Here is an 18888-nt window from a genome sequence, read left to right on the forward strand (position 1 = left end):
GGATAAAAAGAAAGTAAGACACTGTCTTACTTTCGGGGAAACACGGTAGTAGCTGAGAAATTGAATGTGCATCCTTATTCAATGCAATGTCAGGCTACCAATGAGTTCTGGTCTCAAAACAACAACTACTACCACTACTACTAAAAGCTACATACCATCAGCAACCATATAAATACAATGTGTAGAACAAACCGGTACACATATTTTGGGCTCCAGCATGAGCTTGGAAGAATAAATCTTTGATCTCAGTGACAGACTCAGATTGCATTCAGCAATTTCCCCTTTTTACATCTAAACAAGCATGTTTTATTTTTTTCGCTTGTAAAGGCAGGGGTGGTATTTTTCAGCCCTTGAGGTTGGGGATATGAACCAAATTCATTCCATTGGCAGTCTGACATACTTCTTTAGAGTTTCTTGAACAACAACAAAAAGAATAAAAATAATAGAAACAAGGACTGCCAACAATAAGACACTTTGCTGCTGATGCTTGACAGTCTGTTCACAGTGTACACACAGAACTACTGTATGATTCAGATGCTTTTCATTTTCCATAGGCATTTAGCTCAGGGGCAGAACAGAAGATGCTTCCCCACTGTCAGAAAACGATGTAACTCAAGATGTTCCTGCTCTGTTCTCTTGCTCTCAGTGTCATGGCAACCAATTCCTATCTGACCATACTGGTTCTCAAGACAGTTTTCCTCTTGCACGCTAAAAACTTAGAATATACAAACACCATACCTTGTGCAAAACTCCGGGGAGATGTTTGTTTTTCGGTTTATAAAACACCCTCTTAAAATAAAGTGCAATATAACATCTGGCATTAGCCCAGGGATGTATCATGGTCACAACAAGAGATCTTAAATTACAGCAGCTTTCCAAGCTCTACAATGGGCACAGCTATGGAGACCCTCCCTGGGTTGAAGTTCACTGTCAGCAATATATACACTTCTGTATGCAAAACAATGGAGGACGAAGGTCCACTGGAGAACAGGCACAGCAAGAATAAGAAGGAAAGCAGCAAAAAGAGAGGACTACTATGTTGGCCATTTTCCCTACAAATGAACCTCAGGTTTGGGGAGGTTAGAAGTGTTGGTGACTTCAACAAAATGTGTGCAGTCATGAAAACTCCCTCATTCTTCACTGTACCCCACCAGAAGGACATTGCCCCCAATTCTAAAACATCCTAGGTTATCCAGAGCCTTCTCTGTGGTGGCCCCGGCCCTCTGGAACCAACTCCCCCCAGAGATTAGAATAGCCCCCACCCTTCTTGCCTTTCGTAAGCTTCTTAAAACCCACCTCTGTCCTCAGGCATGGGGGAACTAAGATATTCTTTCCCCCTAGGCTTCTACAATTGATGTATGGTATGTTTGTATGTATGATTGGTTTTAAAATAAAGGTTTTTAGCTGTCTTAGTATTGGATTGTCGCATGTTGTTTTTACCACTGTTGTTAGCCGCCCCGAGTCTACGGAGAGGGGTGGCATACAAATCAAATCAAATCAATAAATAAATAAATACTTCACATATTTGTAAATTGCATTGATTCAAGTTCAAACTTCAGTCAAGTCCAAGTCAGATGCCACTGTGTTGTGTTTATAAAAGTTCCAAAGCATCTCCAAAACTCCTGGCTCAAAATCATGATTGGCTATTTTATATTCAAGGTATTCAATCTGAGGACCTAGACACACAAGCACATGTCCCCCCAGGCCATACAAAAGTTACCCAAAACTCCCTTAACAGCTGTCTCATTCAACAACATAAATTTTGGGCTCACTTGTGGTTCTAAGTCAAGGACTATCTGTACTAAAACCAAATTCTGTCCTAATGACTTGAAGTTATATTAAGCCAAAATGCAATCATATGAACGTAACATGGCTTTTGGCCTTGCATGATATATGAAAACAGCCAATGGTTGCTTCTGCAACAAATCATAGTTAAGCAAAATATCACCTTATTGAACGCAGCAATAGTTACTCTGCACTCCTAGTGATTTGTCTGTTGAGAAATTTGAAAGCCCGTGACTATTAAATGCAGCCCATCCTGATCTGTATAAACATCTTTACCCCTTTGAATTGCTTTGTGCAGCAAACTCCAGCCTTTCTTGTCCATCATATCCACATCTGCTTTGTGATTCACCAAAGTAGTTGCAATGCTTTCCAGCTTTCGACAAAGTGCTAAGTCTAAAGCAAGGTCTCCATTGTGATCCAGTTCATTTAGCTTTCCAGGCAGCTGCAGGAACAGAAACAGTGGACAGATGTCAGCCAGTGTAATAATACAACAGAAGCAGTTACCAGTATGTTAATCCAGGATATAAATATGCTAGATATATGCCAATTTTAGGAGATGGGGGAAGCCACAGCTTAATGAAGAAACATATTCCATTTGGCAGAAGATCTACAATTCAGCTACAGTTCAGAATCACTGATGATTAAAAGGAAAGAGAAACTGTCTACATAGATCATTGCCCTCAATTTACAGCACAGCTTCATACAGAGCCATGGTGGTGCAGGGGTTACAATACAGTATTGCAGCCTATTTCTGCTAACTGCTGATTGCCAGCAGTTCAACAGTTGGAGTCTTATCTGCTCAAGGTTGACTCAGCCTTCCATCCTTCTGAGGTTGGTAAAATGGGCACCCAGATTGCTGGGTGCAATATGTTGACTCTATAAACTGCTTAGAAGCACTATGGAATGGTATATAAGTCTAAGTGCTATTGCTAATGATAAAAGTTCAACTAGATCAGTGTTTGCTAACCTTAGAGATTTTAAGATGTGTGGACTTCAACTTTCAGAATACCCCCGTTAGCGCTGAAATCCACACATCTTAAAATGGTCAAGTAAACACTGAATTTGATGCATTACAAATAAATATAGCAAAAGCTATTTGTTTTATCCTTTAATTTCTTCACTTTTTATTTGCATCAGTTGCTAGCAATTGTTCCTTTAAAAAAAAAAAAGTCCATGTGTCTTAGAAATATTCCAAAATGTCATGTCCTATAGATTGCAGAGCATTTCATCCTCATCCAGGCTAGAGAAACCGTCTCATCCCAGTGGGATTGGCCCAGCCACCCATCACAAAAGGCATATTATGCTGCAGATCCCATCAATCAAGGAATCCTGGCTGATGAGGTCCAGAAGACCTCATGGCTGCTGCCCTTTGTGCTAGAGTTCCCTCTAGGTAAGATGGGCAGCATATTAATTAATTAATCCTACCTGTGAATCCATTTCAATAAGATATAGAAAAACAACATCTTCTCTCTCCACTTTAATAGCTTTGTGCAAGGGGAAATCCGTTTTAGATTTGATCATTTTATACAAGAGCTGAGCACTCATACTATTGAAGTCTTCCTTCCTCAAATCATCCTGCAAAGCATTAAGAGAGAAAAAAAAAGATATAATTCTATATATAAAACAAGCATTAGCTTAGTCTTCCAAATCATGCTATAAATGAGAATGGCCACTGAGCAATTTTGACTGTGAATTCAGAGGGGTCTTATTATTATTTATTTATTTTATTTATTTATTACTTAGATTTGTATGCCGCCCCTCTCCGAAGACTCGGGGCGGCTCACAACACGTGGAAACAAATCATAAATAATCTGACAATTTAAAATATTTAAAGATTTAAGAAAGACCCCATATACTAAGAGACATACACACAAGCATACCATATATAAATTAAACATGCCCAGGGGGAGATGTTTCAGTTCCCCCATGCCTGACGGCAAAGGTGGGTTTTAAGGAGTTTACGGAAGGCAGGAAGAGTAGGGGCAGTTCTAATCTCCGGGGGGAGTTGATTCCAGAGGGCCGGTGCCGCCACAGAGAAGGCTCTTCCCCTGGGGCCCGCCAACCGGCATTGTTTAGTTGACGGGACCCGGAGAAGGCCCACTCTGTGGGACCTAATCGGTCGCTGGGATTCGTGCGGCAGGAAAGTTTAAAAGTTTAGCGAGATTCACTAAAATGTCAAGAAACAATTCTAAGCTTCTGTTTATCTGAGAAAACAGAAATATCTATTCTTTTAAGAAACATGTCTCAACCTGGAAGAAGACGGATGAGGATATCTAGATTTCTCAGTTTTACAAATGACATTTAGTTAGATCAGCCTATGAACTCAAAAAGAATGTGATCCAGGGGATTATATTATGCTTTCAATAAATATACAACATGACAAAGTAATGGCATTAATTAAGAACTTCCGTGTTATGTGATGTGGTGTAAGAAAATATTAAGACTAAGTACATACTAGCCAGTTTCAATTAGATACCTTGAAGATTACCTATGCATCCTATTTATAAAAAGTACTGTACTTTAGCTTCTGCCTATTAGAACCAGACCTTGCAGGAGGGGAAAAATGCCTAAAATGTCTTGCTTTAAAGAGAGGAAAAAAACAAACCCCTCCTTTGATTCACTAAAATTTCCCTCCTGAAGAATAAGTGTTGTCATTCCGTACACAACTGTTTCCCTAGGGCTTGGATCACAGTTCTAAGAACATCTGTCTATATTTCATCATCCCAAACTACTAGCATATTTATCTGAAGACAGCGTGCAGGCTGATGTTCTTCAATGAGGCATTTTCTCCATGCCACAAAATGTTTTCAGAGGAGAAAAGTTTTGAACTAAGCTGCAATTCAGTAATACAGGCCAGAACGTCATGTTTTTGATGCAAACAGCACTTCTGCTGCTAATGCTAAGACATCGTATTTTAAGTAGCCAATCACCACTGATGTAAGGAAAAGACTGCTTTGTTTCTTTGTGTAAAAATAAAACTTCTCAGGACATGAAAATTTAGAACATCATGGAAGAGGTTAAGCCAAACAATCCCTCGCTAACATGTTGGCTTCTTCAATACAAGGAGGTTCTCTCTTTTTGTTTTTATCCACAAGAGCATTCGTGTAGTAAGATCTTTGTTCTGAATAGAACTATTGGCACAAAGCAAGGTTCACAAAAATATGTTGTGTAACAACAAATAAAGCATAACAATATCTTAGCATAACCTCAAAGTTTACACAGAACTTGCATAGATAACATAGATAACAGCTACATTTTCAGTGATTAGAAGCAAAAAATAAGGATGGAAACCCTCAAATATCTTTTTGAAGAGATCTCTTAATGCTTACCCAATGATTAGCAATTATCTCAGCACAGTAGTTCATTAAAGTGCTGGCATTCAGCTCTTCTGCTGTTTGATAGAAGCGGATACAATTTCTTACATTTACAAGTGACATGACTCCTTTTTCACACCTATCAAGCAGTAAACACAAGAGGATCAGCAAGGACTAGTCACAGAGGGGGAAAAGCAAACAGAGAGGACTTCATGGTATGAAACCAGCAGGAAGAACAATTTAATATTGTATTATTACAGTTGAATCCAAATTCTTTTTTGGCTTAGATCAGTTATTATTTTTCCAGGGCATTATGGAAGCCAGATTTAAAAATAAAACAGAGTCCAAAACCAATTCCAAATGATGTTTTCAAAATTGTTTTGAACACAAGAAAATAACAGCAGTTAATTAATTCAGAAACATTTACATTGTGGCATGCAAAGAAGGAAAAAGGATAAAAGAATCTGGGAGCAACTTTTTTGACTAACAGACTTTATTAAAAGATACAAGATTTTGCGAATGGCAGCTTATTTCATCAGATGCAAAAAAAAAAAATGCCTAGACTAGGGGTCTCCAACCTTGGCTACTTTAAGACTTGTGGATTTCAACTCCTAGAATTCCTCATCCAGCAAAGCTTAAAGTGGCCAAGATAGGGGACCCCTGGCCTAGATCAATATAGGATTTAAATTGGAGTAAGATAAAAGGAAGGGGACATCAGATGTGGGTTATATCTGAGCAAGATTTAAAACACCTTAACAGATGTAATGTGTTAAAAAACCTACCCCAGCTCAGCCAATGGGGAAAGTGTTGCGAAATGTGATGCGGCGAGTTTGTCACCTGTGATGTACAGGCTGTTTCGTTGCAAAATAATTCTTACAGTCATGAAATTACTCCTTAGTTCAGAACATCCAACTCACAACAATTCTGGGCACTTTACACCACGAGTCTCAAACTCACCACGTCACATTTCGCAACTTTTTTCCCATTCGCTGAACTGGGGTAGGCGTAACGCATCCGGTCTATAGGCCACTAGTTTGACACCCTTTCTAACAAGGCTAGAACAACGGCAAAAAACCTCTCAAGGAATGTGTGTCCAGAAAAAGTAAAAACTTACAAATAGAACAAAAATAATAAAAGAGCTCGCCAGTAACCATTCTGCAAAGCTTGGGAAAATATATACTGCTCAAAAAAATAAAGGGAACACTCAAAGAACACATCCTAGATCTGAATGAATGAAATATTCTCATTGAATACTTTGTTCTGTACAAAGTTGAATGTGCACAACAGCATGTGAAATTGATTGTCAATCAGTGTTGCTTCCTAAGTGGACAGTTTGATTTCACATAATTGATTTACTTGGAGTTATATTGTGTTGTTTAAGTGTTCCCTTTATTTTTTTGAGCAGTGTATTTTTAATGTCTTTCTGAAGTTTCCGAAAGATGCTCTAATTAATTCATGAGGCACGACCCAAAGTTCAAAGGAAATCCAGTCATTTATTAGGAGCGACATTCCGGCAATTACTCCGATGGAGTCAGGTATGGGAACGAATCTCATGCACTTTACATGCCCCCATGACCATGTCTTCCCACTCCTCCCTGGGCATGTCATAAATCACATTTTCCAATGGACCACATTGGAGGGCTATAAAAGCCCCACCTCTCCTGCTGACTCAGGCAATCTAGGATAATACCTGGAGAAAGACATGTGAGGAATGTCTTTTCAGTTGGGACAGCCCAGCAGCTCCATCAGATCTCCTCCCCCCCTCCCCCGGTTATGGCAACTTGAAATATTTGTAAGTTGATAGTCTTCAAGAATGTCATCTTGTTACAGCAATGTATCAAGCACATTTCCTAGATCCTACTAGATGGCATTTTTTAATTGAAAGGAGTGCACCTATTCTGCCAGATTCTATTAGACAGGAAGAAACTATAGGAGATACCTGGTCCTGCAAATAACCAGGTGATTTTATAGATTGTAATCAGCATCTTAAAATGCATTCAGAAGCCATCAGGCCACCAGTTCCTCTCCCAGAACAGAGGTGTTATAGCATTTAGTTATATATAGCATTTAGACTTCACAATGCTTTACAGCCCACTCTAAGTTGTTTACAGAGAGTAAGCATATTGCCCCCAACAATATGGGTCCTTATTTTACCGACCTTGGAAGAATGGAAGGCTGAGTCAACCTTGAGCCTACTGAGATTCGATCTGCCAAACTGCTGGCAGCCAGTGATCAGCAGAAGTATCTTGCAGTATTGCACTCTAACCACTGCACCACTGAGGCTCTTTTTACATGGACATATAGTGGCATGTCTTATTATTGCTTGTGCTGCCATATTCAGGAGGAACTGTAATTATTTTTTTTGGGGGGGGGCTTTCAAATGCAGCCCACATAAGAGCACATTGACATTCTTCATTCCTGAACTAAGGAGTAATTTCCTGACTGTAAGAATTATTTTGCAGTGGAACAGCCTGCTTTTTCCATCCCTGGAAGTTTTCAAACCAAGGTTGGATAACTATTTGTCTGGGATGATCTGAGGATTTCTGCTCTGAACAGGGGATTGGACCAGATGATCTTTAAGATTCCTTCCTTTATGATTCTATAATACATGAAATATAGACTAAAAATGGTCAGCGGATCAAACAATCTAGATTATAAACCATAGTAAGCTAAGAACTTATTTGGTTATTGTGAGAGGCCTTTGGGTCTAATTGGTGAAATGTTATTGGCACCAGGTGTAGAATATGTGTAGATGTGCAATTAATTTTTAATGGAATAATAGTTTTCTTTATAATTTATTGGGTTATTGCTGCTGTTCTCTGTGCACTGTCTAGAACAGTGATGGCAAATCTTTTTTCCCTCGGGTGCCGAAAGAGCATGCGTGTCCACTATCGTGCATACGCGAGTGCCCACGCCCATAATTCAATGCCTGGGGAGGGTGAAAACAGCTTCCCCCGCCCAACGGAGGCCCTCTGGAGGTCAGAAACAACCTGTTTCCCAAATTCTGATGGGCCCAGTAGGCTCGGGTTTTGTCCTCTCCAGGCTCCAAAGGCTTCCCTGGAGGTGGGGGAGGGTAAAAACGCCCTCACCCATCCCCCAAGAGGCTCTCTGGAAGCCAAAAAGTGCCCTTCCAGGGCCTCTGTTTGAGCAAAAATCACACACATGCAGATTGGAGCTGAGCTAGGGCAACGGCTTGCGTGCCAGCTCGCCATCACTGGTCTAGAGATTCTTTTAAAGATTGAGCAAGATTTAACCCCCCACCCCCCAATTATCCTTTAAGATAATTTCACAAACCAAACCAAACCACATCTGAGGAAAATCATAAAAATACTATTCCAAATCCAAGAATTGTAGGAAGGCAATTGTAGCAAGATGGGGGGTTGAGCTTCAAGGATTGTTGACATGTAACCAATCAGCTCTTTTTTAATAATCTCCAGCAAGGAGGACTCCACCACTGTTAAGATAGAAATCAGAAAATTCCTTCTAATATCCATCTTGAATATCCTTTCTTTTCCTTCTATTGCATCAGTTCTCATCCTGCTAACAGCTTCAAGAGAGACCTAAACTACCCTGTTAACGTAGATATATTCCTAACCTCATCCACAAAATCTGGACTCATATAATCAGCCAAATGATCAGTACATCAGCTCCACAACTCAATAGCTTGTTGGAAAACTCCCGCTTGCTTGCCCTGACACCCTGGCGCCTGTTAGTAAAAATAGGTCAGTATGCTATGACGATATTGAACTAGTGATGGGGAGACCCATGTTCTAGTCTGCTGTCAGTTACCAGAGGAGCTGGCAAAATAATACAGTAATAATAATTGACATTGGGTAAAATAGCCATGCCATGCTAATTAAAACAGAGGCACCGCCACTCATTTAAAAGCTTGCCTTTCCCTGAGGAGTTGCAGCTGAAACCTGTTTGCTACTTTCATCAGCTCTGTCAGGAATACATCGTCTTCTCGCAGCTCCAGCTCATCTGTGTAAATCCAATGCAGCATTGCCATGGCCACCTCGGGATCAGCGTCTGGTGGAAGAGCATCAATTGTTATATTCCTATGGGGAGAAACACTGTGTTGCTTGGCAAGAGAGTTGCTTTAATACCCATCAATAAGGAAACAATAAGTAAAATTCAGACCTCTGGTCAGTGCCAATCAGCACACAACCAACTCGAGGAGGAAACACTGGCATAGACACAGATCAGACTGTAGCCAAGTGTGGTATTTTTTGGCTTTGGCAACTCTATGATTTCAAGCAATTCCAAGCTTACTGAGAAAAACGATAAGTTAAAAAAAGTTTTTGGCTTAGCACAGCAGGTAAACCCAACCAATGTCAACACAAATGGACTTATCAACAGGTGATTAGGAAAGATAAGAGATTGATTAATTAATTAATTTATTAATTGGGACTTTTATGCTGCCCCTCTCCAAGGACTCGGGGCAAATAAAACAATGTACTGTATAACATTTTAGATCCAATTAATTAAATATAGAATCTAAAAAACCCAAGCCATAAATCAACTTTCTCTCAGCACATTCATCAGCCAGGCAAGAATCTAATAGCCTCAAGGCTAGCGGCACAAGTGAGTCTTAAGACTCTTGCGAAAGGCAAGGAGGGTGGGGGCAATACGAATCTCCAGGGGGGGAACTGATTCCAGAGGGCTGGGGCCCCCACAGAGAAGGCTCTTCCCCTAGGGCCCGCCAACTGACATTGACTAGTTGATGGGACCTGGAGAAGGCCAACTTCTCTGTAAGAGAAGATCTACTACAGCTAGGTCTCTATTATTGAAGATAATGAATCTCAAGAACTGATCGAATTGCAGGTAGTCCTCAACTTACAACAGTTCATTTAGTGACCGTTCAAATTTACAGCGTTGAAAAAAGTGACATGACCATTTTTCACACCTACAACTGTTGCAGCATCCTCATCGTCCTAATTCAGATGCCTGACATCTGGTTCATATTTATGATGGCTGCAGTGTCCCGGGGTCATGTCTGTCCCTTTTGCGACCTTCTGACAAGCAAGGTCATTGGGGAAGCCAGATTCAATTAACAACCATGTTACTAACTTAACAAATGTAATCAATCATTTAACAACGTGGCAAAAAAAGTTGTAAAACGAAGGGCAAAACTCACTTAGTAAACGTTTCACTTTGCAACATAAATTTTGGGCTCAATTGTGGTCGTACCTCGAGGACCCCTTGTATTCAATGTTTTATGTAAAATGTGGTAATCAGTTCCAATCCGGAAGCACCTAATGGTCCGACTCCCTGACCCTCAGCATTTCCCTGGGCTGAAGTTTTCCCTGAAACTGGCATTTTAATTATTTTATTTTATTATTTTATTATTTTATTTTATTTATAGGCCGCCCTTCATCAAGTGGACTCGTGGTGGCTTACAGGAATAAAAGTCTATGGAGAGGGGCAGCATACAAATCTAATAAATAATAAATCTAATTAATAATAATAATAATAATAATAATAATAATAATAATAATAATAAAGACACAAATAAATACAGTTATAAAAATACAATATAAAACCCCCAATAATAAATATTCATACTTCATGCATTCATAGCTACTGGCCACAGCAGAATGTAACACTCAATAGCCCCAACCCTGCCAGCAGAACCATATTTTTAAGGCCTTTCAAAAGGCCATGAGTGTGGGGGCTATACGAATCTCTGGGGGAAGTTCAGTCCATAGGACTGGAGCCACCACAGAGAAGGCCCTTCCCCCCAGCCCCACCAGGCAACATTGCTTGGCTGATGGAACCTGGAGAAGGTCGTCTCTGTGGGCTCTTATCAACCGCTGGGAAGAATCAGGCAGAAGATGGTCCCACAGGTTTAACTATGCAAGGGAGTCTACGGAGAGGGACGGCATACAAATCTAATAAATAATAATAATAATAATAATAATAATAATAATAATAATAATAAAGAAAAGACCAGCAGGCAGGGGGAAGCCTTGGGAGGCCACCAGGGGGCTGGATGGAAAGTAGGCCTTAGCCTACAAGTCAGTAACTGCACTTCATGTCCCAGTAGATTCTTTAATGAGTGGCCAGCTTCAGAACAGGCTGAGGCTTATGGGAGTCAGTGGAATAGGAGGGGGAGATAGATCAGGGGCATTGTAGCATCCCAGTGGTCCATCCTAAGAGTGAACAATGGCATGGGTACTGCAGTGGCCATAAGCTTGAAACCGGGTCGTAAATATCATGTTTCCCTGAATATACGATCTACCCCAAAAGTAAGTCCTAGATTTTTTAGATAAGCCCTTCCCCCAAAATAAGACCTAATTAAGACCCTGTCTATTCCAGGGTGCATTGGTAAAAATTAAGCTAGGGTGGGGATGGGTGGTGGTGGAGCTGCCCTACTTCTTACCTTTGGACAGTTGCAGCCAGACCTCGCACACTTCGACATCTGCCTTGCCGGTCCATTTCTTCTGCAGCTGGCAAGGCTTTCCTGAAGGACTCTGTACCCATTAACAGAGCTCAGGATCGATTCGGAGCTCTGTTATCGACTGCAGAGGCCTTCAGGAAAGCCTTGCCAGCCGCAGAAGTTCCTGGATGCTTCTAAAAGCGAAAAGGAGGCTGGGGATGACACACGCAAGTGAGGTGAGTCAGTGGAAGACACACACACCCCAAAATAAAACCTGGTGCCTTCTTTGTGGGGGGGGAAATATAAGACAGGGTCTTATTTTGGGGAAAATACTATACCTTTAGAGGGGAGCGGTTTGTTGTAACTTTGAACAATTGCTAAGCGACCAGTCACAAGTCAAGGATTATCTGTAGCCTATTTTGTTGTGGGAATTCAGCCGCAGAAAAAGATTATAAAAATATAATAAAAATAAGGATGTTCTATTCTTATCAAGATGCAGCTAAGAAAAACCTAAACAATAATCTAATTCTATAGCCTGTTCAGTTATGGAATCTCTTCTCAGTGTCTCTTACCAATGACATTATTATTTGATTAATCTTTTTATAGCTAAGGAAAAAAATATAACCTTTGGCTACAATAACATTACACATATTTGCTATCAAAATTTAAAACACACGCCTTTCTCTTTTTTACTTCCCATCCCTTTTTTCCATGTTATATCATTTTTTTTCAAATTGTCAAGTTGAAATGAAGTTTGCCCTTTTTTGATGGATCTATAAATAATCTTGGACCATCTCAGTCTGAAAAGTGGGGGGCATTAATAAATAAAAATAATGCTGTCAGGAAAGTTCTATTTTTAAAATATTGATTTGTTATTTCAAGGTATTCCCTTTGGCCAATGTTGTACAAATTCCCAGAGCCTATGGATCCTATTATAAACATTAACAGAATGTGTGACAAAATGTTGATTTAATATTGCTTTAACTTAACATCTGTTAAAATGAGTTCATCTGCAAAGCAGTAAGGCATCAGTAGCATAGTACTATTTTATGAATTGATAAGTGCCCTTTATTCCTTACCATTATTGCTTTTTGTCAGATTTTTAAGCTGCAAGATTTATTAACTATAAGGTAAACATACCTGATCTACTACCATGTCTACTAAATATACATTTAGAAATGCCCAAAAGGAATATGTAGATTCTCATCGCTTATGTCCCCACAGCTATTCTTTTAAGGCCAAGATATTAATGATGTAATGATTTAAATTAACAGAGCTGTTGGCATTTACTTTGCAGGGGTGAAAAGCAGTGTATGATAACACTGCTTGCTGTGAACTTTCAGAAATTAACACGAGGTGGGGCCAACCCATGAACCTGAGAAATTAGTAATAGCAATACTATTAGTGATATTTATAACTGTTGCAAGATGAACACTGGCTGTGTGCCCACCTTCTAAAAAGCAGAGCAGGCTGGCTGAAGTACTAATATTAGAAGGGGTCTTACAGCCAGGGGCATGTGGGACAAGACAGCCATAAAAATGTGCTACCTTTTTATGAGGTTTAATAAGCAGTCCTTGTTCTAATACCTCAAAGGCATTACAATCCCTGAAATTATTTGACTAGTTCCCTTCAACTCTCTCTCCATTTATTTCAACATCAGAAACAGGCTATAAGCAAGTGATATTGATATGAAAATACTTCAAAATCCTCTTTTTATGGGGATTAGACTAGCAAATAGATGGGTGAGATCATCCAAGGGCATGGGGTGAGGTATCATCAATACGCCGATGATACCCAGCTATACATCTCCACCCCATGTCCAGTCAACGAAGCAGTGGAAGTGATGTGCCAGTGCCTGGAGGCTGTTGGGGCCTGGATGAGTGTCAACAAACTCAAAACTCAACCCAGACAAGATGGAGTGGCTGTGGGTCTTGCCTCCCAAGGACAATTCCATCTGTCCGTCCATTACCCTGGGGGGAGAACTATTGACCCCCTCAGCGAGGGTCCGCAACTTGGGTGTCCTCCTCGATCCACAGCTGACATTGGAACATCATCTTTCGGCTGTGGTGAGGAAGGCATTTGCCCAGGTTCGCCTGGTGCACCAGTTGCGGCCCTATTTGGACAGGGAGTCATTGCTCAGTCACTCATGCCCTCATCACCTCGAGGTTCGATTACTGCAACGCTCTCTGCATGGGGCTACCTTTGAAAAGTGTTCGGAAACTTCAGATCGTGCAGAATGCGGCCGCGAGAGCCATCGTGGGGCTTCCTAGATTCGCCCACGTTTCTGCAACATTCCGCGGCCTGCACTGGCTGCCGATCGGTTTCCGGTCACAATTCAAAGTGTTGGTAATGACCTTTAAAGCCCTACATGGCATTGGGCCAGAATACATCTGGAACCGCCTTCTACCGCACGAATCCCAGCAGCCAATAAGGTCCCACAGAGTTGGCCTTCTCCGGGTCCCGTCGACCAAACAATGTCGTTTGGTGGGGCCCAGGGGAAGAGCCTTCTCTGTGGCGGCCCCAGCCCTCTGGAATCAACTCCCCCCAGAGATTAGAACGGCCCCCACCCTCCTTGTCTTTCGCAAATTACTCAAGACCCACCTTTGTCGCCAGGCATGGGGGAGTTAGGATATTCCTTCCCCATGGCCATTACAAGTTATGTATGGTATGTTTGTGTGTATGTTTGGTTTTTATAATAAGGGTTTTTAGTTGTTTTATTAAATTGGATTGTTACGTCATGTTGTTGTTTTTATCATTGTTGTTAGCCGCCCCGAGTCTGCGGAGAGGGGCGGCATACAAATCCAATAAATAATTTAATTTAATTTAATTTAAATAGGGGCAGCAGATCCTATCAGAAAATAAGACAGGACCTAATTAAAATCCACAATTGTCTATATAAGTGGGGGCCCCTTTTGGACATCATTTGCTCTCGGCCCAATATATATTGTGAAGTTGTTTAAAAACATTGGTTGAGGAAAAAATTATTAATTCTACCAGTAAATCGTTTCAAGGAAGGAAAACAGGTATTGCGTAATCAGCTCGCAATAGGTATTTATAACAATGTTTACTCTAATTAAAAAGGATTAAAGGGATACAGTTAACCCACAAAACCACATAAAATTATGAAAGAGCCATAAACAAGAGGGGCCACTCAGGAGCAATTACATGCAATGCCCTTATCATCGCTGACTTCCAGAGCTTGGTTAGGTATGTGGCAGAACTGCTTTTCAAACTATTAGGAAGACACCAAAATGCCTGCTGCATATCAGTCAGATCCTAACTGCTGCCTCCATTTCAGAAGTCATGCGGTAGATACCAACAAGTTGGATGGTAATGAGGAAGACACAACTTTGAAAAAAGACATACCGTATTACAGCGTCCTCTACCTTCATTATCCATTTGATCTAACATAAAGACCAGATCTATCAAATTTATTTATTTAATTGGATTTGTATGCCGCCCCTCTCCGAGGACTCGGGGCAGCTCACAGCATATACAAAAACACAATAGTTAATCCAATTAATATACATAAAAATAATCTTTAAAAATTCTAACTTTAAAAACTTTCATCAACATTCATTCAATAAATCATACTAAAAGCATTTGTTGGTCAGGGGGAAGATCTAATAACCCCAGACCTGGCGACAAAGATGAGTTTTTAAACTCTTTCGGAAGACAAGGAGGGTGGGGGCAGTGCGAATCTCCGGGGGGAGCTGATTCCAGAGGGCCAGGGCCCCCACAGAGAAGGCTCTTCTAGCCGACATTGTTTGGTCGAGGGGACCCTAAGGAGAACAACTCTGTGGGACCTCACTGGTCTCTGGGATTCGTGCAGCAGAAGGCGGTCTCGGAGATAAGTCTGGTCCCATGCCATGCAGGGCTTTGTAGGTCATAACCAAGAGTTAAATGTGGATTTGGGTTATGATCCCAGCCACTGCGATCTGTAGATTGCAGCTTAGTGTTGTGTGAACAAATGTGGGTGGGTGGGTGGGTGGGTGGGTTATTTATTTATTCCAACAAACAGTACAATCTACAAATCCAATATTAAAAAAAACCAGAACACATTAAGAAACCCTTATTAAAAACAATCACACAGTTCAACAAACCATACATAGCATGGGACAGCTGGGGGAATCAATTTCCCCATGCCTGGCGACATAGATGGGTTTGCAATAGAACTGTAACTCAATCAGTATAAATAATAATAATAATAATAATAATAATAATAATAATAATAATAATAATAATAATTTATTAGATTTGTATGCCGCCCCTCTCCGAAGACTTTCAGAATATCAGGGTTATATTAAAACAGCCCTCACTGCACCTCAACAGTGGCTTTTCCTGAAATAAATTACAAAATGCTGTGGTCAGTGAATCCAGTAAAATCCCATATCTACTTATTCAGAAGTACATACTAGGGAAATCAACAAGACTAACTTTTGGATGAATCTATATACAGCCTTTTTGTGCTTTAGAAGGCGCACTCAAATTGAGAATCTGATTTGGCAATTATATCTGTGAACATTTCACAACCCAATAATTTTAATATTATACCCTTTCTTTCCATGGTGGGTTCCTACCGGTGCGGTCTGGTGCGCCGCTCCAGTAGCGGCCCGCCAATTGGGCAATTCTGGCGCAACAACTCTGGTCTGTCTTTGCCGGTTCGTGCAGACACCATCTTATTAAAATAATTTTTCACAATTTACGGTTCTCTGAGCATGTGCAGAAGAAAAATTGTCCCTCTGCGCATGCATAGAAGCAAAATCGCACTGGGGACCTGCATATCCTAAGGCAGTGATGGTAAACCTATGGCATAGGTGCCATGGGTAGCACGCGGAGCCATATCTGCTGGCATGCGAGACATTCTCCTAGCTCAGCTCCAAAGTGCATGTGTGTGCAAACCAGCTGATTTTTGGCTCGCCCGGAGGCTCTGGGAGGGCATTTTTGGCTTCTGGAAAGTCTCCGGGGGGATGGCGTTTCTGCCTCTGCAGCCTGGGGAGGGCGAAAAACAGGCCTACAGGGCCCACCAGGCTTTGGGAAACAGGCTGTTTGAGGCCCCCAGAGGGCCTCCGGGGGAGGGGGGCATGGGAGGTAATTTCCGCCGTCCCCAGGCATTGAATTATGGGTGTGGGCACTTGCACATGCGCAATAGCACACAGACATGCACTTTCGGCACCCAAGGGAAAAAAGGTTCGCCATCACTTCTCCTAAGGTGTTTTAAGATGACTTATTCCATAGCATAAATCCCAGGAGGTCTATTTATCTCATTTAAATGTCAGTTAAGAACATGTCTCTTGGACAGAAGCCTCATCCCAGAATCTAGCTTTTAGGAAAGAGTCATGAATTTTTGACAAGGTTCTCAATCAGGGAGGGAAAAAAATCAAACGAAACAGAAAAGTGGCCAAGTACCTAACTACCGTTTCCTAAAATAAAAATGCTGGAATTGTAATGGCTGCCTTACAGCAGTGTTTCCCAACCTTGGCAACTGGAAGATATTTGGACTTCAACTCCCAGAATTCCCCAGCCAGCGAATGAAGTCCAAATATCTTCCAGTTGCCAAGGTTGGGAAACACTGCCTTACAGAATAGGCATTGGGGCTTTCTGAAAGCAATTGTGAAAACCAAAGGAATCATCAGTTACCTTCAACAGCTTGATTTTCTTGATGTCTCGGAGACTATTTAATGAGATGAAAAAGACCACCATAACTAACACCCGTGTCATTAAAATTAAAGAGGTATAAGCTTCCAATTTAGCATGATTGAAAGACAAATGCTTCATAATTAGAAGATTGAGTACAGGTTTTGCAAGCTGAGCACCTCCTCTTGAAGGATAAAAATGTAACCTCTTCTCCCCAAAGGCATTTTATGTTTTTATTAATCTTCCCAAGGCAAGTGAATCTCTCTCCAATCTCTCTCACTCACACACTGCACTAACCTGACAGATCTAGCTCAGCTGTCGACACTAAGTTGGCCAGACTCCAAGCCTCACTCCGGGCTGCCAATACAAATTTGTGAGCGTTGATGTACCTGTCTCCCACCTTGATCTTCAGGTCACTGAAGGAATAGAAGAAACATAACTTTGCATTAGATGACTTGGTATTCTGTTAACCACATCAAATTGGAAGAAATCAGATGAGCCGCAGTGGAGATACAGTAAAATATGAGTGCTTTCCATGTACAGTGGTACCTCGGTTAACAACCACAATCCATTCCGGAAGGTTGGTTGTTAACCGAAATGGTTGTTATCCGAAACAATTTTCCCCATAGGAAATAATGGAAATGGATTTAATTGGTTCCCAGCCTTTATTTCTTATGGGGAAAATTGAAAATTGAGGATTTTTTTCTGCCCCTCCCCCCCAAACCCATTGTCCCTCACTCTCGCCCCTCTCCTTACCTCTTTACCTCTTGCCTCTCTGCCTTCGTCCCCTGGCCAGGGGATCAGCAAAGCATCGCTTCGGGTATGACGAGGCAGGCACTGAGTTTGCTGGTCCTGGTAGTGGCTTCTCTTTGGGGACACCGGCGGCGGCTTTTTTTCGGGGACAGCGGTGGCAGCGGCAGCGGGGGCCTAGGCATGGACGTGAGGTTCCCAGCGCTGCTGTCCCTGAAAAGAAGCCACCACCACCGCCGGTGTCCTCAAAGAGAAGCCGCCGCTGGGACCAGCAAACTCAGTGCCTGTCTTGTCATAGCCGAAGCGACGCTTTGCTGATCCCCTGACGAGGGCAGAGAGGCAAGAGGTAACGAGAGGGGTGGCATACAAATCCAATAAACAAACAAACAAACAAATAAAAATAAGGGAGGGGTGAGGGACAATGGGTGTAACATTTTGAATAATAACCAAAAAATTCTGTTTGGGATCCGAATTTTTGTTCGGTATCCAAAGCAAATTTTTGCCGAAATTTTTGGTTGTTATCCGAAAAGTACGCTAACCAAGGCGTTCGTTAACCGAGGTGCCACTGTACTTTCACCCAGTTTTCAGGTCTTTATAATGCCTGAGAACCCTAAAACAATTTCTTCTTGCAGCATTTCTGGAAAACATCTGCTCAGAGATTGACAAGAAAATGTAGACAAGCAAAAGAAAAAGGGATGAAAACTGAGATAATATTTCTCATTGCTTATTATTTGCAAGCACAAAACTAAGGGCTAAGCCAGCCATATAGAAGAAAAAGATTGGGAAGATGGGTAAAACCCTCTTCTTTATTCAGGAAAAAAATATTTTAGAGAGCTGCATCTTCAGCTAATTCGGGCTATTTTTATTTGTTTGTAAATCTTAAAATAACAATGTGATAACAATGAGAGTAATTGTAAGTCATCACATATTTTAAAGTAAAAATACTCTGAATTCACACACACACACACACAGAAAAAGAGAGAGAGTTCTCTAAGCACCTATTACATATGCCATCCAATTTCA

At 41.2% G+C, this 18888-nt stretch overlaps 1 protein-coding gene across 3 annotated transcripts in view; it reads right to left on the minus strand.

The window, feature by feature from the left end:
* The window catches only part of ANKFY1 (ankyrin repeat and FYVE domain containing 1), a 79916-nt gene that overhangs the window by 44386 nt on the left and 16642 nt on the right, over positions 1–18888 (minus strand). For all 3 annotated transcript variants that reach the window (XM_070735210.1, XM_070735208.1, XM_070735209.1), the window contains exons 3-7: positions 17413–17531; positions 8993–9128; positions 5115–5238; positions 3211–3360; positions 2062–2227 (exon numbers count right to left, since the gene is read on the minus strand). In XM_070735210.1, the coding sequence (XP_070591311.1) occupies positions 2062–2227; positions 3211–3360; positions 5115–5238; positions 8993–9128; positions 17413–17531 (695 nt within the window). The remainder of the gene's footprint in view (positions 1–2061; positions 2228–3210; positions 3361–5114; positions 5239–8992; positions 9129–17412; positions 17532–18888) is intronic.

The sequence above is a fragment of the Erythrolamprus reginae genome, chromosome 1 (assembly GCF_031021105.1).
Source record: "Erythrolamprus reginae isolate rEryReg1 chromosome 1, rEryReg1.hap1, whole genome shotgun sequence".
Classification (NCBI taxonomy): Eukaryota; Metazoa; Chordata; class Lepidosauria; order Squamata; family Dipsadidae; genus Erythrolamprus; species Erythrolamprus reginae.